Here is a 23,497-nt window from a genome sequence, read left to right as displayed (position 1 = left end):
ACTTACACTGCCTTTATATGCCTGTTTCCTCACCTATAAAATTGGGATTAAAAATGATGCCTGATCCTGGAATACTGAGAGGACCAAATGAGGTCAAGTACGTACGATGCTAAGCACAGGGCCTGGCACACAGCAAACGCTGAATAAATCATTGACGTTATCACTTCATTCAGGACCTGTGTACCCAACCCTTGACAGCCCATGGTTACTGCTTTCTCTTCTGAAACTTTAAATCTTTATAGTCTACTTCAATCATTTGCTACTTTGTCTTATTTACTAACATTCATTGTGAGTGTGTGTGTGTGTGTGTGTGTGTGTATGTTGCCCCCAAAACAATTGAGGGACTATTTCTTGTGTTCCTATTATAATACCTAGCAAAGTGCCTTAGATACAGTCGCGCAAAGGAATTCACTCAGCCGGCCACCTGAAGCAACCTTTTCTATCTTGTGCATTTCAGGGAGATGGGGGTAAGGAGGTAGAGTGGAGACCAGGAAGCATGGTTAACACTGTGTGATTCCAAAAACAGCAGCGGCAGGGAGAGATCTGGTCCAGTCATGCGCTGGACAGTCAGGACTGTCAAAGTGACAAAGTTTGTCACTTTGGTAGACACGTGGCCTCAGGGACCAAGGAGAGTTTGCTGGGAGCTATAGCCTTGAAGAAGGTAGCCTAAGGTCATCTGGTAGGCTTTACCTCTGAAAGCACAGATGAGGTCTGACAATTAAGTTCACGAACTTGTTGCAACGATGCTGGTAAACTTTTTTGATTTCAGAGGGATTATTCATTATGAATTTGTACCAACTAGACAGTTAACCAAGTTTACTATTTGCAAGTGCTGAAAAGGCTGCGTGGAAAAGTTAGATGACCTGAACTTTTCTCCAACAATTCATGGCTCTGGCATCATGACAATGCACCAGCTCACACCAGGCACTGTCTGTGAGGGAGTTTTTAGCCAGTAAACAAATAACTGTATTGGAACACCCTCCCTACTCACCTGATCTGGCCCCCAATGACTTCTTTCTTTACCCGAAGATAAAGGAAATATTGAAAGGAAGACATTTTGATGACATTCAGGACATCAAGGGGTATACGACGACAGCTCCGATGGCCATTCCAGAAAAAGTTCCAAAATTGCTTTGAAGGGTGGATTAGGCACTGGTGTCGGTGCACAGCTTCCCAAGGGGAGTACTTCGAAGGTGACCGTAGTGATATTCAGCAATGAGGTATATATTGTAGCACTTTTTCTAGGATCAGTTCGTGAACTTAATTGTCAGACCTCATATCTGAGACCTAGAGGACCTGACTTGTTATCGTTGCAGTTGAAGGCATAGTTCAACTAACTCCTTAAAAGAGAGTGAGCCTCAGAGCACAGAGTGGAGGGAGAAGGGGAAGGGGGTCCCGATGCCCTATCTGAGCTTTGATTCCTCTCTGTCACATCTGATCGCCAACCCAAGAGTAGGTGCAAGAGACTTTGTACCCACCCTTCTCCAAGATAGAATTGTCCTCTATGACGGGAAACTTTCCCTCTAGATGCTTGTCCTAATACATTGTCTCAATTTTATCTTATGCTCTAGGGTATATTAATCACCATCATTAATACACATATTCATAGAAGAAAAATGAACAGAATAGATCTGGCTAGAGATTTGGTCATTACCCTAAAAGGATTATGTTTTTTTCCAATTTTCCAGTGAAATACCCAAATCCCAGCTAAAATGACTTTCAAATGAAACTACTCTTCCAAAATGCCCAAGTGACCATAATATTTGTCCCCCCCAAATCGATAAACTCAGCATTCAGATCAAGTCAGGCTTCTGTACGAACAGGTGAGCTCTGCTCATTGTGGATTTACGCAACCCAAATGGAACAAGGCACAGCTGTGCCTTTCCCTCTTGTCATGCTTCAAAGAATAAGATATGGATATATGGTGATAAGACGAGGAGCTGTTCCCACCAGGCACAATGCAGACTTTGCCCTCAAGGAGCTTATCATTTATTAGCTATTATAAAAATACAAGAACATAATTCCGGTGTATGGAACAGAAGTGAGTGCCATAAGAGGTACCAACATGAGACTGGGTATAGAAAGGCTCAGTTAGGGCCTACTTACACAAACTAAAGCATTTGCTATTTACCATGTATGCAAGGGGGTGTGGGCAGCACTGCAACACTTTCAGCTGGGATAATAGCTGCATGCAAAGTACTGAGACAAGGAATCTGGTCGAGGGTACAGGATGGTTTGGGGGAGGGGAAAGGGGCTGGTGGTTACCCCATGAAGAAGTGAGTGAGGTGTGCATGTATCACCTGGGCAGAATCCTAAGAACTGGTATGGGGAACTAAAGCTACATCTCTGAGAATCAGACAAGTTAGGTCCCTCTCTGCCTCACCTTTCCCTCTGACAGGTCCAGCCTAAGGACCCACCCCCACCCAACCCCCCCTTTAAGCAGTCACACACTCCCTTCCCGCAAGAATCAGCAAATGAGGTGAACTTTGATTCTAAACTCAGAAATAAACTCACATTCTAAAGGCAAAGATGCCAACACAGGGAAACGCTTATCAAAGGTAATATGAATTATCACAAAATTAATTTGGAAGTGAAGGAGAAAACAGAAAAACAGAATTTGAAGACTAGAACTGAATTGCTACTTATCACCAAATTGCACATCATTCAAAACTACTAGACTGCTACAAACAGAACACACTTGGGTCCAAACACAAGCTTCTTCCCATTTTTGACATTTCATACATTAAGCCATGTAAACAAAGTGGCAACTTACTATCCAGGAGGCTCTGAAGAAATTTCCGGAGTGGGGCTGATTGCTGAGCTCTGTAAACATCAAAAAAAAAAAAAAAGTGGATATGATTTATTTTGACTCAGATGTTTCAAGCCAAGGGGAAAAGAGAGAAGTCCCTTTCCTTTCCTGATTTAGGTAGGAACCTCTGGGAGATCGGGAGCCTGGCTCTCAGAGCTGGTGGAGGGTCGTGCCCTTTCCTTGGGAACATTTCTGGGCAAGTGGGTGTTCTCTTTTTCTCTGAGCTTTTGCCTCCCAGTGGTTGCAGCCAAGGCTCTCTGGGTGGATCAGGGGATGGCCGCCTGGTTTCTATGTTCTATGTACCTTCTGTCGCAGGCCTCTTGGGTAGATTGGCCTACCCTTTGGCCAACACGCATTAGTGATGTGGGCAGCACACCCTCCACCAGCTTACGCCAGCCCTCCGACCCCCTGCCAACCCACCACAGACTTCTTCATGCGCCCAGATGCCACATCCAGAGAGAGGGCCACCCAACACTTCAGGTCAGAATGTACAAAAATGCATTTTAAAAGACCCTACTGCATTTAGATTATTTGTTTGCCTCTGTAGATTTAGAAGTGTGAAAAGGGGGAGAAACACAGTTTCACAAAAGCTATTAATGCCCATCTCAGCCTGAGTGAGGGAACATTTTATAAGATTTCAGGCTACTATGCAAAAGGAAGAAAACAACCGAGAGCTATACGCAGAGAAAAAGCAACATAATTGTGTAGTTTAGGGTTTCTGTTGTTTTAGAGAGGAAATGGCAAAGCATTCAATATATTTGCTTTTAAAAATAATGTGGTAGTAGAATAAATCAATGAAAAAGTTAACTTCTGAAGATTCTCCTATCATCTCTAATGACCATTTCAAGTAAAACAGCAATTGGGAGGAGAGAGTTGAGGAAAGGAGAGAAAGATAAATACCAGGGAAAGAAAAGGAAGGAAGACTATAAAAGAGGAGGACGAGGGGAGGCAACCTGTATCAGGGACTCAACCACCTGGCCCTCTGCCCGCTGAAACACCCACCCTCAACCTGCAGGGTCCTTTCATTTCTGAGGGCACCTCTACCCCAGGACGCCTCTGCACCCTCTACTCCCCCATCATTCCTCAGAGAAGGCACCGCTCCTACCTCCATATTCATCCTTCCAGCCCTTTGCCTGCATGGGTCTCTACTGCCCATCTTCTCTCCCAGAGTCTCCCATCTTGGCACCTGTCCCATTCTGAGTCTTCACCCACCCCTGTGGACGATGCCCTGGTCTCCATCTTGGAAAAACTTTTTGCACGACCTTGCTGAGTTCTCTGGAAACATCCCCCCTCCTTCCTTCTGTGATCACGTTTTCAATCAGTGCTGTACCCTTGGGGGGGGGGTCCCCTGACTCCTCACCACATACTCTAGCTCCCATCCACTACTCACCCAGGAACCTCCAAAGTTTTTGAAACCTCTTGGTAATCAAATCCATTGACTTTTCCTCCAAGTCTATTTCTGGGACGTCTCCTCTTGTTCCACTACTCACTTTTCTTCCTCCCTCTCAGTGCTGCTCTTTCTCTGACCCTCCCCGTGTCATCAAACACCCCAATGGGCAGTTGTTGGTCTCTCATCCCTTCTCTCAACATGATTCTCCCTTCAATCTTTCAGCTACCCCAGGCTAGGTGTCTTCATCTGCTCCCAGGGCATCAACAATCACTTGTCTTCAGGTGACTCCAATTGACTTTGTAAGCCCCTGCCTCTCTCACAAGACCTAGTCTTACATTTACAACTGGACAGTCCCTATGTGATACTCAACAAATACCTCAAAAACAAGTGATCTAAAACCAACTCCTTCATCTTAACTCTGCATCGATTTTCTCCCCACATACTGATGTCCCCATTCTTCCAGATGCCTGGTCAAAACTCTAGAATTGTCTCATCCCATCCCCCTAATTCTTTGTTCTCACACCAATTAGTTAGAATGTCCCACTGCAGTTTCCTTTGAGATCTTCCACATCTGCCCTTCCCCTCCCTTCATGCTGGTGCTGCTGGAAAATGGGCTCTCACCACTATGAGTCTGGACTACACAGTAGCCTCCTTGCCCTCTCAATCTCCAACTGGAGGTTTTCCCTTCGATTCAGTCTCTTAGAGTGATAACAACAACCTTCCTGAATTAAATCATTGGTCTGAGGGCAAAATGAATCATTTCCTTAATCATATTTTCTGAGCCTCTAAAATCCAAGGTCAACCCTTTTTCCCAAACCTACCTCTCACTACCATGTTTCCCCGAAAATAAGACCTAGCCAGGCAATCAGCTCTAACGCATCTTTTGGAGCAAAAATTAATATAAGACCCTGTCTTATTTTACTATAAGACCGGGTCTTATATAATATAAGACCCGATCTTATATTAATTTTTGCTCCAAAAGATGCATTAGAGCTGATTGTCCGGCTAGGTCTTATTTTCAGGGAAACACGGTATTAACACCCCAAATTTTCTATTGCAGCTGAATTCTACTTTATTCCTTGAATATATCTTAAACACGTTCACTTCTGTGCTCTTTACGGTGCCTCAAATGGATGCCCCCTACTTTCACCAAGTACCTAAGTTCATCTGTCCTGTAAGATCTCATGTAACTCCTCTGAGAGTCTTCCCTCATTTTCCACAAGATGTCTCTCTCTTCTGGCACCATAGCCCATACCATTCATTTAGCCCTTAGCAGGCACTGGTGTGTACTGTTGGAAATCTTTCATTTATGAGTGTGACTAAACTATCATGTTCCTGAAGGCAAAGTCCATTTTTTGGTGCTGATTTAGAACTTCCCTCAGCATGTCTCATACACATTCGGGACTAATGAGTGACAGGTAACTGAACCAATGGGAAGACGACTCATTTGTGCATCAGACATTTCTTTGTGTCCACTCTGCCCCCAGCAGAGGTCTAGGTACTGGAAGCCATCTGGGCCCTCAGGGAGGTTGCAGTTAGTTCAATAGTTCTCTAGCTGCCTCCCATCCTCATGTATTACAGAATCACTCATTACTTCGGACTATTTTGAAAAGTGCCCCTGATTCATTTTCAGCTGACCTGTAATCTCAGTGCTCCGCCCACCCTGCTCAGCTCACTTTAGGACTTACCTGCAGCAACGGCTGTCACTCTAGAACTAGCCTCAGACCTTCAATTCCACAATGGCTTTAGCTGGTTTCAGACTTCACCCTGATTGGAAACAGCCCCCCTTTTACCACCCACCACCTCTATGCCTCAATTGTGTTCACTGTGGCTCACGTTTCATGCTTCCTCCTAGTTCTGAAGGGGGCCTGGGCCTAACCACTTTACCCCTTCCCTGGGTTGTGTCTTTAGCACTCACATGCCTTCTGGTACCCAAGTCACTCATGCTGGTTGTCTGACCCTCCTTGTCTCAGTTCTGCCTAAGTAATATATAATCCATTCATGTTTGCCACCTTTCCTGCCATGGCCTGTGGACCTTCCTAGCCTCTTCAGCAGTGCCTGCATTCCTTTACTTGCTGTAAAGATCTCATTTCCTTGTAAGTGTCTCTCTTGTTTGGTCAGGGAGCCCTGGGAGCAGTTCTCCAAACACTGGGTATTTTTCATCCCCTTGGGAATCCATTTACCTTGGACACTCTTTCTGACCTATCCTTTACTAAACCACATTTTGACATAGCTCCATTTAAAAATATCAGTGTAGGTTGAGTTTCACATGCTTGTTTGTGGCCAGGCTGCCTGGCCTCTGGAGTGCATTTTTCCATTGAGAACTTTCTGACCTTTCAAATTGCAGCTAATACTACTTTGACAGTGCCACATAGGTAAGAGGCACTCAAGTCACACTGCTGTGCTTTCGAAAATGATCTCTGAGGTTGGTATCTCCCAGGGCTGCAAAAATGACAAGGAAATTGCCCCCAAAAAATGGCTTCCTGAAAATTCAGAGAAGGTATAATGAGGCAAAGGAAAGGAAGTTAAAAGTGTCATCCCCTGAAAACAGAGGAAGAGACTGATAAGGGAAGGGGGGAGCAGTTTAAATCACTAGCTACCCTGCATGTATTTTGAAAAGCCCCCTTTAAGGAGATGCCAAGCTCAAAAGAAATCCAGGCATAAATTAAGTTGGGGGAAAATAAATCTAAATCAGGAGTCAGAAAGCCATGCAGCTTAAAAATAACCCGCATAACCATTTATCACCTCAACTTCATCAAAAACCATAGAACAAAGAAAACAAAACAGTTTGAAAAGGAACTGAGGGCAGGAGAAAAACTCAGAAATACCTGTGACAGGTTTGCACTGGGTGCCTTATTAAGCGTCTCCATTTTTTCTAAATCTGCCTCTAACTCTGTGTGGCAGAGGTTGAGATCTTTCTCTAGATTAGTCTGGTTCAAGAAAGAAAAGATGGGAAAGAATGTTTTAGTTTAGAGGAAAGGCAGAGAGAATGGAAGGTTAAGTTTGAAAAATGAATTTTTTTCTTTAGTGTTATATTTTAATAAGGCAGAGATGGCATGATTAAAACACAAGGCCCACTGGAAATTAGTTAAAGCCATGAGAACAGAGAATGTAACATTAGGCACAGAAAATATAAATCCTGAAGTAATCAGAGCTTCAAAACTCTATTCTACTTGCTAAAGAGAACTACAAAAACCTACCTTGAAGAAAATACCTATTTTCTGTCTTTTCAGAGTATGGTGACTGTATATCAGAAGAATAAGTCATCGCTTAAAAAAAAAAAAATCTCTAAATATCAGTATAGGTCTTAGAGACTTTGTTAAATAGTTTTATCACCAAGCCAAAAAAAAAAAGGTATCAAGTTAAAAAAAAAAGTCATTTAAGGAAATAAAAGAAAAACCCCACAACACACTCACACTAACCAGGCTAGAGAGCACACACACAGCCCACGGAGGAGGCAGGAATTACCTTTCTATCCTCTCTAGGAAGGATAGAGCAGTCTCCAGGAGTATAATCCCATATCTTTTTGGGAGGCTGACGGGAAGCAGAGGAGGAAATGAAGAAATGAGCATAAAGACATAAAGACAAACATGGAGACTGGTTCAAACAAAGAGGGGCACACTAGGAGAACTGTATCAACACAGAAAGGTGAGCTAAAAACAGCGGAGGGGGCCCTGACTAACTGGGATGTTCTATGTTTCTGTCTCAACAGTAAATCATTGTTGGAGTCTAAATACTGAAAACTTAAAAGAAGACACAAAGAAAAACAATTTAAAAAGCATTAACCCCAATTTGAACCAAAATAGGAACTTTAAAATTCCTCATTGTTCTTTTCAAACTAAGATCGATCGACACTCAGATTCTACATTTGTGAAGCAGTCTTCTCCACTGTAAAATTCATTATGTGTTAATAAATGTGTGAGTTTGGAGATTTGGCCAATGGAGGGTAAGCTGAACTAAATGTGGCTTGTGGTAATACAATCCATCCACAAAACGGGCATTAAATTTAGTACTGTATAACTAGACAATTCTACTACACAATATTTTTAAATCTCTTTTTACTGTTTAACTAGACTTTGATAACATTGCTAATGGTGGAGCCATACCTGCCATCACCCTTAGAGAACAGAGTTTACACTTTGAATTTAAACAGTGGGCTATAAGGTTATTTCTGTTTTCTCCTTTAACTCTTCAAGTTAGAATTAAAGTTGCATTCCTAAAACAGAAAGCTGCCAGGAGAATTACTGAAAGTTGAATGAGGGAGAGGGGTTCAGAGGGTAGGACATCGGGAAGTTAAAGCCACTTCTAACTCTGGAACCTCTCTCCCACCAAGTGGACCTCCTTGTTCTGTCTACTTAGACTTGAAATTTCTTATACAGTGACCTGTGAGGAGATGAGATCATTAATAGCTCCCGGAATTTTACGCAAACTTCATTATAACCAACTACGGAAGCACTCAAGCTGGTTTACATTGTGACATTTTGCCTTGAGCTTATTTACTAGAAATCACATCTAACTTCTGTAGAAATTAGAGGTGGAGGTGGGGACGGAGGCGGGGCGGGGGGCAGGGGGGCAGAAAAAGCTGACCTCTGAGGTGCCATTCATCACTAACAGCAACAGGTCAGTAATGATTAGATCTCTGTATATGTATATTCTGCACTTTGTGAAGTAACTGCTACGAACAATTATCGTTCATCTCTAAGTACTTCATACACTTAGTTGTTCATCTGGAGAAGGAGATTTTTTTTTAAAAAGTCACTTTGGTTCCCCTACTAATTTCTTTATTTACTGCAAAAAATAAGACAGTGCCTACAAATTAAATTCGTTTTAAATAATCCTCCCCAAAATGGCGCCTGGAGTCTTGAATCATTTGATAGTCTACAACAACTCATTAGAGCTAAAAGGTATTACAGTCATGATCTTGCTGAAATTTCAGCTCATTTTGGGAGGCTTTCAGTGGAGGAGTTGAAGAAGAAAGGAATCCCAGGTGAATCCTAAGGTCAAAATTCTGGCAGGCTTTCCTCCCTTGGGGAAAGCGGCTCCCGAGCTGGTGTGGCAGAAAAAGGAGAAACGATCCACATGTTTTGGTAGGAGTTTTGATTTCATTCTGCTTCTGAACGACTGCAAAACCTTTGAAAACAACTTCCATGGTGTATGCCACTTTTATTTAAGTCTCTTCCTCTTTTATGGTCCAGAGTGACTGGGGGTAGGAGAGAAGTGGAGAGAAGAAAAAAGTTCTCCCCACCACACCTTCTTCCCAAACCCTGGGAGTAACATCCAGTCATCAACTTGGTTCAACTAGATAATAAGCCCATCCTCAGACCATAAGGAACCATTCACCTCAACACGGAGGATATGGGCAGTGATTAAGTTATTTGGGTAAGTCTTCAAAAGTACTATCTTTTATTACTTTAAAAGTTCTACACCAAAAGTAGGTCCTCCATTTAAGGATTCTAAGGTCTATGGAAGGAACCCTCGTGGCTTTAGAGAAAATGACATTTTGGAAAAGCATCTCTTTAAATAATTATGAGGCAGTGAGAACAATAGGGTAAGGATACAAACTACAGGAAGGTCCTAATATACAAATGGACTATGTTCTCAATATTTGTTTGGGTTGGTTGTATGGTGCTCAGGCCAGTTTTCCAGTAGAAACACTGTTAATTTACTCTTCACAGAGCCTATTTAATGTGTGCTGGAACTGAAATACTTTCAATTGCTAACAAACATAGAATTATTTGCAATAGCAGATTTAGTAAAACAAATCAATCACAAGTAACTAGAAAAAACGATTTCATAACATCTCCTACAAGCTAATATCTAAGATAAAACTAACTTAGTTATTTGGCTAATGGGGAGACAGAAATGTCTGGAACCAGAACAGGACTTTAAAAACCAATGGCACATACTCTTTATTATACATAATTAAAAAGTAATAGCTTTTGCTTTCTCATTATTATTATATATACCAATCATGGTCTTTAGGGGGGGAGAGGGGAGGAGTTATATATATCAAAAGGTTTTTCTGTGAGATAATTGAGCAGGTTTGAAGAAAAAGAAGAAAAGGAAAAGGGTTAGGATCCTGTTAAATATTTGCATGTAGAAAAGATTGCCTGAGGTAGACTTCATTGATGTCTGAATGGCGGAGAGCAGAGAAGAAAGGGAGGGAAAGGAGAAGTGAGGTGTGCAACAAAGCTTGGGGAAGGAGAGGAGATGCAGCACACTTGGGGTTAGACGCTTCCCCTCACCATTGGTCAATAGGTGGCGCTGTTTATCCAGGACACATGCTATTAGGAGATAGCGTCGAAGTGGGACAAGTGGGGAGGAACGTTTGTCCTTCCTACAGGCAGGATGTTTGCAAGTCAGGCGCTCCTAACTCAGAAGATGCCTGAACTCTAAAACACAGTTCGGCATCACTAAATCAATTTAGCAATTCCAGAGAACCAGCTAAATTTGTCTTTGTCATTGTATGAGAAAGTATGAAAATACACACATGGTGTACGAAAAATACACACCATGGAATTTAACATTTTACTGGACTATAAAGTTAATTCCTGTCTGCAAATAAAACTATCATTCCAAACTACAGTGATTCAAATGCTGGATTCAACGCTTAAAGTCTCATACAAACATCTAATAAAATTTTTATTTGTATACACCTAATCCTTACACTTGTAAATTCTTTTTGCAGCTGTAATAGTTAAGATTTAAAGTATAATAATTAGAGTTTTAAAGTCAGTTTCCAGTCACCTCCAGTGGAATAATGAGCTCAATTCTCCCTTCTGTTTGATACTCCTTTGGTGCAGGGCTGAGAAAATCCCCCTTTAACTGCCCAAAATCAATTTGTACCAAAGCCAACTCAGACACATCACAGGGAAACTGCAGAATATTATTAGGCTGAACAGTAAATTTGCTAGAATCCCTACTTCCCATTTCAAAATTTGGGAAATATTATTCTAATTCATAGAGATCACTTCCTAAAAGTCACCTGAAATGGGGTTGCATTCGTGGATCACATCTGCATAGAGAGGCCCTTTTGGCCTGATTTGGCACTTCCCTTGCATATGCTCTTAAGAATAAAGCAGTGACAATGTTGGTCTTCTCAGTGTGTAATGCATTTTCCTGTTTGTCTTAAGCATGCCATAAAGACTGGTCAAGGAACGGAGCCAACAGCCAGAATAATGTCATCCACAGGCGTGCAATATTTGTTGCTAGTGGTGGGAGGTCCTAAGACAAACAATGATTTAGTTGTGTCTCTCTCTGCTTTTCTGGCAAGAAATACTCTGAGAGCTCACTGTCTTTTCTTGGGGAAGTAAAGCAATGGGAAGCTTACATGTTGTAGTGAGAATAGACATACCCACTAGTGACAACCAACATGGCTGCTCCCCAATTCCTGAATTCCTTACAATTTGATCTGATTCTTTACTGGCAACAATGCAGCAACAGCATCATGTTAAAAGGTGTCTATAACCACTGAAGCTATTAAACTTACCGGTTTCCCAAACTCCAATTCCGAAAAGAATTTATACCAAGGTTCATTCTTTAAATCTATCTCTTCTGGGCTTATATCCCGACTCTATAGGGGTTGGTGACAGGGAAATGGAAGAGAGAGAAGGATAACATTATGCAAAGATTACATAGGAACAGGCCAGTAGAGATGCAGCGGTTTCCAGATATATACAGAAACTGCCGTCAGCAGCAGCAATCATCCATTTTTACTGACATTAGCAAAATCAGGGAGGTAAAACAGGTGGGAAAGGATAAGTTGATAAAAACAGGGACAACAAGGGAGCAGTGAGTGAATCATTCTCAGTCGTAAGGCCAATACAAGTGGGCTGGAGCTGGAGAACTCTGCACCACACTGCCACCCTCCACAGCAGATCTGAATGTCAGCATTCCCACATTGTGGGGAAAAGAAAGCCCTCATTTCGTCTTTACAGAGAACTATTAGTTACAAGCGAATAACCTGGTGAGCACACCAAACACTTAGCCATCTATGCCAGGCGAGTAGAGCAAACAGTTTGGATGGGCTAGTACAGTTTTAGTACTTATTTGTAAGGCTGCCTTAAGGCTTTCAAAATAAATGCAAAAACTGACACTTTTTATAAAAGCCAATTTGTTAATACTGCATCTTTAATGGCACATGAGTAGGTGAGAAACCATGTCCCATACACAGTAAAGTGAAAGATGATATAAGTAAAAACAGAGGACACAAGTGAAAAAACATTTTAAACAAGCACCCGTGGGGGATGAATACAGACAGAATATACTTTATGTTCTAACAAATAAATGTTAAAGAATTGGGAAAAAATAAAGTGAAGGAAAAGCTGAACAAGACAGATAACAGAACAACAGGGGAAAAAAACTTCTGGGTTATGTTACAAAAATGTTAGATTTCTCACTTTATATAACTCTAAGAGGTAGTTCACACAGACTGATAATTAATTCCATGGGATTTCATATTTAATCAAATATTGATAAAGTTCTGGTACCTTGCTCTGTGGAATAACATGTGTTTCTGGAAATAATTAGTTGGAAAATGAATGCCTGGAAAGCAAATCAGGTTTCCCCTTATTAAACTAAAGATATGTTCACATCCGACCAAAGTGTTAGAAGCTCATGGCTTAATTAAATTCATATATATATATATATATCTCACACACGTTTCAAAAAACCTTAAAACCTTGATAGTCATGAGAGACAGATGATGGTGATTTTTCTGGCAACAGTATAAAATATAAAATGTACGTTTTCCACTGAGATTGAAAACAATATGTAACTTCACTCCCTCAGGGCTAACACATGAGGAAGGAGGCTGCAAGTCCTATGGACACATCTTCAATGCAACTGATTTTCACAAACCCTTCCTCCTGGACACATTTTTCTTAGCATTCAGTTAACAGGCCTTTTGCAGCTTATAGAAATGGCTGTAAGCTCTTAGTGACCTTTACCAATCCCTTCTTCTAAAATCCTTAAAAGACTCTTTATCATTATTTCTCCTTCTGCTTTCAAGAGAGGAAGATCTGGCATCTGGAATTCTTTTTAATTCACTGACTATAAGTTAGATGAAATCTGGGGGAAATAATGTATACTGCAACAGAGAGTCTGTCCTCTTGCATCCAGATTATAACCTCCTCCAGTTTTCTTTAGGGACTCAGGGCTTAGATCGTGAAGGGAAGGTGTGCTCCTTCTCAGTGGATTCTGTAATTATGTAAAATAATGGAGTCTCTTTTTATTCAGTGAAATGAAGCCCAATACCTACCAGGACACAACTATTCAGGAGGAACAGTTAAGACACTGGGATGTCCTAGGTCCTTATATGATGGGGCTTCACGAAACCTATTTCATGTTTATTGTTTTTAGAGACTATTTATAAGCTTCTCTCTGGGAATACGTTAGGCTTTCTCTCTCTCTCTCTTCTCTCTCTCTCTCTCTCTCTCTCTCTCTCTCTCTCTCTCTCTCTCTCTCTCTCTCTCTCTCTCTCTTTTCTTTTTAAACGTACCAACTCTTTCAGGAAACTGCCTGAAGGTTCTGATATTCAGTCCTGAAAGAATTAACCCACTTTATTGCCTAAAGTTGTTTGTAGAGTGTTTCCCTGCCGAGGTTAATAGTGTGCCAAGAATTGAATCAGGAGGTATGTAGACCAGCCAGCTAGTCCTGCGAGCTGCCCCGAGAGAAAGTTAAAGAGGTAACACCACACAGCACTAACATCTGCATTTGATTTTGCCATTTATAGCTCAGCTGTTGATCCAATTATGGAATGGATAAATAGCAAACGTCCTTCTGGATGCACAGCAGGATCTGTGGAAAGGCAGGCAGGGCAGACGCTGCAATGCCAGGCTACGTTCTCGGCTGCCGGGGGCTAGTCTTTTCCCAGCTCGGCAAAATCCTTGGAAACGGCAGAAAAATGGACTTGCCAGAAAAATGCCTGATTCTCAAGGACAGTTTTGTTGCTTGAACAGGAGCCACAGATTAAGCTTCAAATTTTAAATAAAGACTCTGAATGTGGTTATATTCATTTGCACAGATTTTATAATGTTCATAATTCTTTTACCTACATTATTGCACTCGATCCTCTCACTCAATACTTTAGTAAGGTCAGCAGGCCAGATAATTCTTCTATTTTACAGAGGAAAACACTGACATTCAGAAAGGTTAAATGACTTGCCCCCAAGACATAAGGCAGAGTCAGAATTTGAAGTCAGAACTCAGATCTTCCAATTCCTAGTCCAGTGCTTTTTGTGCTACACCACATTCCACTTCTCATGCTCTCCATGAGACGTGGGGAGACCCACTAAGTTTGCAGATGATACCAAGCTAAAGCAAGGCTAAGTGACAAACTTGAAAAGCCAGGAAGGAACTCAGTGATCATGAACTGGGAAGAAACCAAGTTGGGTAAATCCCCTTGTTTTACAAATATATTTTGTGTCTGTAATTACTATTTTAATGTCTGTCCTGCTCATGGGAGCAAGGACCCCAACACCTAACCCAGGGCTTGGCATATAAAAGTTATTCTAGGGGCGTCTGGTTAGCTCAATTGGTTAGAGCACGGTGCTCTTAACAACAAGGTTGCCAGTTCAATCCCCACATGGGCCACTGTGAGCTGCGCCCTCCACAACTAGAGTGAAACAGCTACTTGACTTAGAGCTGATGGTTCCTGGAAAAACACACTTAAATAAATAAAAGTTTTTAAAAAAAGTTATTCTATGTATATTTGCTGAATAGAGCTGAAGTTCATAAGGGACTTTGGAGGAAAGTAAAACGAACAAAACCTGAAAAAGGCTATTTCTGACAAAGCAAGGACTGACCAATGATCTCCAATGCCAAGGCCAAAAGAGAAGAAAATGAATTCACACTATGATAAGAAGGCAACTGAGTAGTTATGAAGAACTTCAAACGACTTTGCCAAATAGCTGAAGAGGTCATCAAGGCTGTAAATCTCCTGTGGGGAATTTTCAAGGTAGTATAGCATTTTGTCCATCTGGGGTGGTTTAGGTTCACTCCAGGCACAAGATGAGTTCCAAGGCAGCCTCTACAGTCTACCATTCAACCCTTCCAACAATGGACAGATGTGCCTATGGGGTCGCAATTTAAATTGCCAGGCTTAGGCAGACCTGAATACCTCAAATTGGGGTGAGGGTGGAGGGGTAGGGGAAGTGCATTGATTTTCCCCCCCAAAGGAATTGTGCATTTCTAAGAGGAAATTTAGATTCTGCATCTGTCACTAGTTAGTATACTTATCCAGTTAACAACAAAAGTGTGTGTGTGTATGCAAATGTGTGTATGTTTGGGGCGGGGGGGTGGCCTCAAATTCTTGCAAGCCAGACACTGGATGCCAAAAGGCAAGACTCATATACTGAAATTGACATTGTAACTTTTCTGTTCAAAATTAGCAGAAAAAAAATTCATGCAGGACTAATTCATCTATTGTGAAGAAAAGACTGAAAAAATGAATATTTGACTGAAATTTGTCTTTGGAAAAACTTCTCTTTGGAAAAAGAGTGCTCACTAGAGTGAAAGGCACTAAATTAAACGATTTAATCTAATGGTTTGCCTAGTGTTTAGGTCTCATTCCTGGATCCACCTCGGTCTCGGTACAGCACAGGGGAGTTTCTTGTGTGGGAGCACCCGGATGGTACCTCGCAGTCCATGTGTATGGCCACGCAACTCTCCAAAGAGAGCACCTATGGGGCACTATGTGTTAATTTTCAGGTTTATAATAACAATATAAATGATCCCAAGGACTATGGTGGGGAAGATATTTGTAACCATTGTGGCATCGAGGAGAAAAACAAAACTCTGTTGTTGTTTTTCCTAGTTCTAAGTAGTGGTCATATTATTAGGAACCAAATAAAGGAGGGGAAAACAAAGAAATTAAGAAAAGGGGCAAGGCTTCAATAAAAGCAATGACCATCTATGAAAAAATAATATTGCCAAAACAAAAGCTCCCAAAGGCCTACAGAGTCTCTGAAATCATTTAAGTGTATCGATATGTGTGTCCTGACTTGTTATTCAAATGTCAGCAATATACCCAACGCACATGATTTTCTTTCCAGGAACAACTACGAAGAAGGTTACCTTCCATGTTTATTATCTTCTAACAGGGAAAGAACCTCCAGTGAAGGGTGGAGACAGAAAATCCTCTGCTGCTCTCTGAACTTTCTGCTTAAAATAACTGCAGTGCACAGTAGATGCTGAAGAATGACAACTGGAAAGCATTTCTGTGAACTGCTGACCTTTTTTCCTAATTAAAATTACTTATCTCTTTGTGCTCTTCAAGATGTCACATTTTTATTTTAGTAAAAGTCACATCAATTATTCCTTGAAAACACGTAGAGCAGCAGAAGCAGAGGGAAAATGATTTGCACCTGTATTTCAGAAGCTTACTTATTCTGTACTCAGTGTGGTGGTTAAGGCATTTTAATAAAAACCAGTCCCCAGTATGGTAACTACATCCTGCTGGCAAAGCTGGAAGGCTGCAATATTTATGGGGCTTTGGAGAATCCCTTTCACCATGATCAGAATTCTGAACCAGCTTTTGCAAATGAAGGGTGAATAAAAAGGAAGCATGATTGGCAGATCAGAAACTAATCGGTTTGTAAAAATTCTTCTTCATTTCACAGAAGACGATGCTTTTCCAGGGTGGTCTGCTATGCCCGTGCAGGCCATTTTCCCCACTTATAATTACTTGGAGATGTGAACTTGTATAAGGAACCATAAACTAGACTGCATATGAAATTCATCCTCAATATTGCACTTGTCAGAAAAGGAATACCTAAAACACGTATTATAACAACCCCAGACTTGTTTTCCAAGTCACACATCATATTAATTACTTAGCTTTTAATGATGTACTACTAGTAGCTTCTGCAAAATTTATGCATGTTCAAATAAGGTTCACTTAAAAATAAACCCGACTTTAGTCCAGTTAGTGATGAGCATGCCAAATTAATGGTGAGATGTTTAATAAAAAGACAGCAGCAAAATCAATCTTTACGTTAGTAGATAATTTTAAATTAGTTAAAACCATGCACAAAAACGCAAGAAAGCCACAATAAGAGGATTCTTTCAAAGAGGAATCTCAGGACTTATTTTATGAATACCTGCAAAAATGAAAAGGTAAAAAATACTTCATTTTTTTCATTGTCTTCTAAACAAAGCAAGTCTATCTCAAGGGAGAAAGAATGTAATCCAAATGCACAATGCATCCAGATTAAAGAACACGGGCAGGGTGAGACAAAAGAACTTTAATATGCACATTACCATCTTTTCGTTGCTCAGAACGGAGGACCTGCCGGGCTGATATTCGTAAATGCTTTTGGGCTCTGCACGGTATTTTCTTGTATCCACTTTCTTATCTGGGGGCTCCCAGTCGTTTCTATAGAAAGAAAATCCTATTAGAGTTATTTTCATGAAAATTGGCATCCGACATGGCTTGACTTTGGCTGACTGCAGTCTAATCAAGGAATTTTTATATCCGAAGCATAAAATTGGACTCAGCGCGAAGCATTTAGTTGTGCTGGTTCACTTCTCAAAACAACCAGTTAAATCTCCGTGTTTGTTTTACAAAAGGCTTGAGGTGTCCAATGCTTACATCCAGGCACCAGGAAGCAAAGAGAAGAGAAAGAGAAGAAGGGAGGGAAGCAGCAGCAGCAAAGCTTGCTCTGGAAAAATCCTTCACTTTGCGCTGTTCTCCCGAGCTTATCATCCCCCCAACGTGCCTGTATTTCCCAGTCTGCTAGTGCAGGGAGAGAACGTGGGTCCTGAAGCCAGTCAGCTGTGGCTCCAGTCCCTGCGATAGCACTTGCTAGCTAGTGATCTGGACCATGCACTTCACCTCTTGCTTAGTTTCCTCATCTGAAATGGGGTTGTTGCAAGGATGAAATGAGACAGTGCATGTAAATCACCAGGCCCACAGTAACCACTCAATAAACGTTATTTGCTATTATAACCACATTCTTCCCTATTTCATACTCCACCCTGCAATCACCAAAATTGCAGCCTTTGGCACAGATACTTAACCTGATCCAGTCAGTGATGGGTTTCAGCGGATACGTGAATCATTGGAAATTGTTTTCAGATTTTTTATGCATGTACATTATTGCATTTTGCACTGTGATTATATTTAGCTGTTCCTGCAAGGCTAGGAACTTCTTGAAGGCAGGGACAATGATTTATATATGCTTATAATCCCCCACAGCATCTGGTTCAATCTGCACACAGAATGCACCCAGTAGATGTCTGATGAATACACTTGTAAAGGACTTATGGGTACACCCAGCCTTCCTTTCAAATTTATTATCAAACTCCTCAGGCAGATGCCACTTGCGCACGTATGTGACTATTAAAACAGCCATTCATTTGTCAATGAAGATGGAAAAGGTATGAAGGTGTGAAACGGAAGACGTCTTTAGGGGGAAAATAATGTAGTTTGGCTAGAGCCTTTTTTTGTGTTGAGAAGTAGTGGAAGATGGGGTGGAAGATGCCTGGGACACCAGTCCAGATGCTGTGAGAAGGTTGTTCCATAGCACAATAAGAACTCAATGAAAGAAAACTGGGTTATTCATTTTGGGCATTAAGAGAGGACTAACATCACTATTACAACCAATTCAAGCCTTATGTCTCAATAATATATGTTGCATAAATAAACTGATATTAAAAAGTGTGGCTTCATATGAAAATTATATTCTCTGCTATGGGCCCTGTCAATATGCACAAAGAGTATAAAAACACATGACAAATCTTACAGCTAAGATTTCTCTTGTGAAAAGATAAAAAGTGATGATAATTATAGTCCACATTAATTAAGCCCATACCAGGAGCCAGGCACTACTAGAAATGTTATATATTCTGCTTGTTTGACCCTTCCAACATCCCTACAAATGTAAAATCCCCATGTCATAGATAAGGACATTAAGACTTGGAAAGAATAAGTCACTGCTAATAAGTGACAGAGCAGAGAATCAAAATCAGGTCTGCTTGACTTGTGGCTCCAATGCTGCCTGGCTGAGCAGAGAGAGATGGTACTTCAATGGTAGATTGCATATGAAAAAGACTAAAATCACAGAGCTGATTGTGGATAGGGGAGCACTTACCTTTCTGGGCTTGATTTTAGTGATGAAGAGCGGGCTGGAAGGGGAAGTGTGGCTGACCTCTTAACTACCTTCTCACCATCAATGTAGTTCATTTCACTTTTTGAGCGAGGCACAGAAAGGGGAGATTTGGCTGCAGAAGGAAAGTGGGTACAAAAGACTTTTAACACCAATGAAAACTGAACACACAAAGATGTCTTCCCTCATCCACCACTCCTCCCTTCCTCCCCCACAACCAGGAAATTCTAAGTCACTTACTGTCTTCAGAAAAGGAGTATCGAGGAGAGTACAGGTCTGAATCATCATCTATTGAACAAAACAAAATGTAATCAGGAGAAATCAGCTAAGGTAAGAGAATGGGGGACATGTCCCCCACTTCCACCATCCTGCACTGGCACCCGGCCACACCAGGGAGCCCAGCGGAGAGAGGGAGCCAAGCACGGAAGCTACACCACAGCAAACCACACTTAACAAGAGCAAGATTTGTGGAGCCCACCCCCACAACAGGACCTGCAGACCAGCAGTCCAGGAGGTGTATATTCACGGCGCCTAGGGGATGACTGCTGTCTGACACCAGGAAAAACATGGACACAAGTAGCCAAAGGTCCTCCTCAGGAGAATTTCCACAAGCAAAGTTGGAACACGGGGGCCCTAGCCTGGCTGAGATGGAACCCTGGTTGCTCACCCGGGGAGCCTCTGGTCCAGCCTGCTGAGTTCAAAGAGTCCCCCAGGCCTGCTACTGGGTGGGATTGGGGTGGTGGTCCAGAGGTGCTGTTTCTATTTCCCCACCTCAGCTGTGACCTGTGTTATATGCCAAAGTTCCCTATACAGTGTCATTTAACAAACAGGTTGTGTAGCTAAGCAAACAGTTTGAGAAAAACCTCATAATCATTTGTTTTGATTCTACCTCAGCCTGATTCCTCGAGTAGCTTTCTTTCCTTGGAACACAACACACGCATGGCAGATGCGGTTATATGGTTTGCTCTGCAAAGGTGCTGCTCAGGGTAAGTGTCTACATTGTTATTCTGGAACGAATCAAACTCACAGGGGTTTCTGTAGAGCGAGACGGCTCTCCAAGGGCATGACATACAGCCTTCAATAATCTGAACACTGGGCTCTAAGACTTGCAGAACCGAAACAAGATCTGAACCCCTCATGCAAGTGGCTGCACTGAGCTAAAACAGACTACAGGTACATTTACAGGAACGGATTGAGTCACTTTATTCACGATGATCCCTCCAAAGTCTTTCTCCAACAAGAGTTAGGCTGAAACAGTCAGCCTTTCCCATTTTTTAGTATCTTGCTAAACTGAATTCATGAATACGAACTGAAAACCCAACTCCTTCCCTTGAAATCTGTAGTAACTTTAACACAGCTTATGAACTAACCTGGAAAGACAAGTCAAAGAGTCCAGCAAATATTAATGACTAAGTGTTAATCAAGACCTTGTCTCTATGGAAACCATTTTAAGTCGTGGAGCAGTAAAGGTCAGAATATTGCGTGAAATGTAAATAAAGTTAACACTGCTATTATTTTGAATAATGTATTATTCCAAGACTGCCTATCTAATTCCCCTTCTAATTCCCCCACCTCTCTCCATTTTTATCTGTCCCAGGGATCCCTCAGCCCAAATAAAGAAAAGGCGTTAGGTACCAAGTTATCTTTTCCTCTCTCCCCCCCCCCCCCATCTCTCCTTCTTTTTGCTTCAAGGACACGATTAGTCAATATGAAAGTTGAATGGGGGCTTAAGGTTCTTCTACCAACACAGCCAAGCCTTTTCCTGCTATAAACTGAGTATGTAAGCTTATTTAACTTCTGAACATAGAGCAGAAGAGATAAAATGGAATTCAGAAGTATATGTTTTGAAGTCCTGCTCTGAAGAATTTTGTATTGTCTTTTTTAAAAAAAAACCCCAGAACTTCTGATTACTAATAAAATGTCACGATGTCAAAAATTAAAAATCAACTTTGATTGCAGGAATTTGATTAAAAAATGGTGCCTGCCAAATGAAAAATTAGCTTAGTTAGGAACCAATATACATAGTGCTTAAAATCCAGCCTGGCATTTTAGCTCAAAACCCTATCTCTCTGAATCATGGAGAAATTATAGCCTATTAGTAGATGGCAAGGTGAGGGTTAATTTCTAACGATTATTACCTGGCTCTTGAGGTAAGAAGCAAATGGGGAGAATAAAGGCATTTAAATATTCAAAGATCTTTTTTAAAAAGCCTGAGCTCTTAAAATTTTTTTTTTCTTCCTAGAGCTTTCTAATGTGGAATTCTAGAAGACTTGTTCAAAGAAAATGAGAAATCGTTCTTATAAGATGGAAAAAAGAGCCCAGCTTCGGGAGTTAAACAATTTATGTCTTTTGAAAAACAGAAGTAGGAAAGATGGGGGTGGTGGTGAAGAATCTGAATGAATGTTCTCGAAGCTTTCTTATTTGGTATAGGTGGAAACAGAAATCTTACCCAACCAAGGCTAACACAGGGCAGGGGCATCTCAGGGTGAACAAGCTTTTCATTTCTCCCAGTGTCCGCGGGCTATGAGTCTGACATGTGGCTTTCAGTTCACTGGACTTTTAAGAGGGCAAACTGAAGCTGTATGAATTCATCTGGACATCCAGGGGATGCATAATTTATTCTTTTTATTTTTTATGTTTATCTTACTAGTCTAATGGAAGAAAATTTTACCTACATTTTAAATAAAAAAACTATCAGCTAAGTGCCTAATAGTAGCTGGTAATTTACTAATATTGTCTCTATCCTTGCAAAAAACTCTACGAGATAAATATCTCATTCTACAGACAAGGAAATGAAGGCCCAGGGAGGTTAAGAAAAATTGCCTTTAGCCAAGGCCTTTCTGACTCCACTTCCCAAAGCGCCTGGAAGCCCTGTGATAGGGTCAGGTGCTTTGTTCTATTGGTTTATCCCACCCTCCACTGCCCAATCCTGGGGGGAAATGTGGCTATTCCATTATAATTTATATTATGCAAGTGACAGGGGAGGGTGCTGTTCTGAAACTCATGCACTGCAGTGTTGGCCAGATGGCCTCCCAGCCCTTGAAGCCTTTGCTCTGCTTTTCGGCATCACCCCCTCCCTGGTGACCCTTAAGCAAGTTTTCTGAGTTACCCCACCACACTTCGAGTTTTCCCCCTGCCGGTCTCCAGGGACAATGGGTAAAACAGAGTCACTCTTGCTATGTCTCCTTGCCTCTTGCTGCTTCTTGCTATCCTCTCCTTGCAAGTCTAAGTCCACACTGGGGCAGATGGGTATGAAGTTAGAAATACTAATGAATGGAAAAACTGGGTGTAAGGATCACCTATCTGTATTTCTATATGTTAGAGCCAAATGGAGCAGGAGGGAGGGTTTAACCATAGTTAAGACACATTAAATGAAGTTTCTCAAGTTGCCTATGAACGCGGATATTGTCAGTGTCTGAAATCCGGCCTTTAGTGTTTTTCCACGGGTGCTTTCAAACAAGGCCATCGTGGACTCAGCTGAGCCGGGATCTTGTGATTTCTGCTTGTGGTAGAGCCACATGCTGACTGTACCCCTCAAAGCAGCACACGTCAAAGCTTGGCAGCAGCGCTCAGAAGTTCCTGAGCCAGTGACTTCCAGAAAGCTCGAACACAGTAGGATTGACTCGGGTGAGAAGCTCACTTCAGGGCCCTGCAGGCCCCTGCTGCGCTCTGAGGTTCACACACCAACAATTCCACTCTGGGCTTTGGCAATCTGTTTTTGGAGGCTCATTTGGGAACAGTGACTCTCTTAAAACAGCCAGGAGGCACATAATTGCCTTTTCAAGCACACTGACTTTAAAAATGAACTCTAAAAAAAAAAAGGACTTTTTTTTCTTTTTTTTCCTCAGAATTAATGACAATCTTAAAGGCACTGGAAAAAGTGTTAGTTGAGAATGATTGTTCTATAAAAAGAATGTAATTGACCAAAATGGGATGATGGGCAAAAAGCAGTATTTGCATAATCACTCGCCTATATCAATTATGTTTCCATTTTATGCATTTCTTAGGCCTTTAAACTTAAAATTACTTTTCAATATCAATAGATCATTTTTAGTACCATCTTTTCCCACTGCTCGAATTAATCCCTTCTCCTGCGTTACCCCCACACACTTAGGAAGAGAAAGGATAAAGGGGCCAAGGTAGAGACACACACACACCAAAAACAAAAATATTCAAAGAAAAAGAAAGACC

At 41.4% G+C, this 23,497-nt stretch overlaps 1 protein-coding gene across 50 annotated transcripts in view; it reads right to left on the bottom strand.

Moving 5' to 3' along the window:
- Window positions 1-23,497, bottom strand: part of SORBS1 (sorbin and SH3 domain containing 1) — a 221,392-nt gene that overhangs the window by 45,900 nt on the left and 151,995 nt on the right. For 38 of the 50 annotated variants that reach the window (XM_074339313.2, XM_074339314.2, XM_074339315.2 and 35 more), the window contains 7 exons: window positions 19,547-19,594; window positions 19,292-19,421; window positions 17,460-17,574; window positions 11,689-11,772; window positions 7,668-7,733; window positions 7,028-7,129; window positions 2,774-2,823 (listed from right to left, as the gene is read on the bottom strand). In XM_074339313.2, the coding sequence (XP_074195414.2) occupies window positions 2,774-2,823; window positions 7,028-7,129; window positions 7,668-7,733; window positions 11,689-11,772; window positions 17,460-17,574; window positions 19,292-19,421; window positions 19,547-19,594 (595 nt within the window). The remainder of the gene's footprint in view (window positions 1-2,773; window positions 2,824-7,027; window positions 7,130-7,667; window positions 7,734-11,688; window positions 11,773-17,459; window positions 17,575-19,291; window positions 19,422-19,546; window positions 19,595-23,497) is intronic. The other 12 variants (XM_019724753.3, XM_088791920.1, XM_088791927.1 and 9 more) reach the window with 3 other exon arrangements.

Source organism: Rhinolophus sinicus, chromosome 15 (assembly GCF_057876585.1).
Source record: "Rhinolophus sinicus isolate RSI-liver-muscle chromosome 15, RSI-T2T, whole genome shotgun sequence".
Taxonomy (NCBI): domain Eukaryota; kingdom Metazoa; phylum Chordata; class Mammalia; order Chiroptera; family Rhinolophidae; genus Rhinolophus; species Rhinolophus sinicus.
This window is presented reverse-complemented; position numbering and strand designations above follow the sequence as displayed.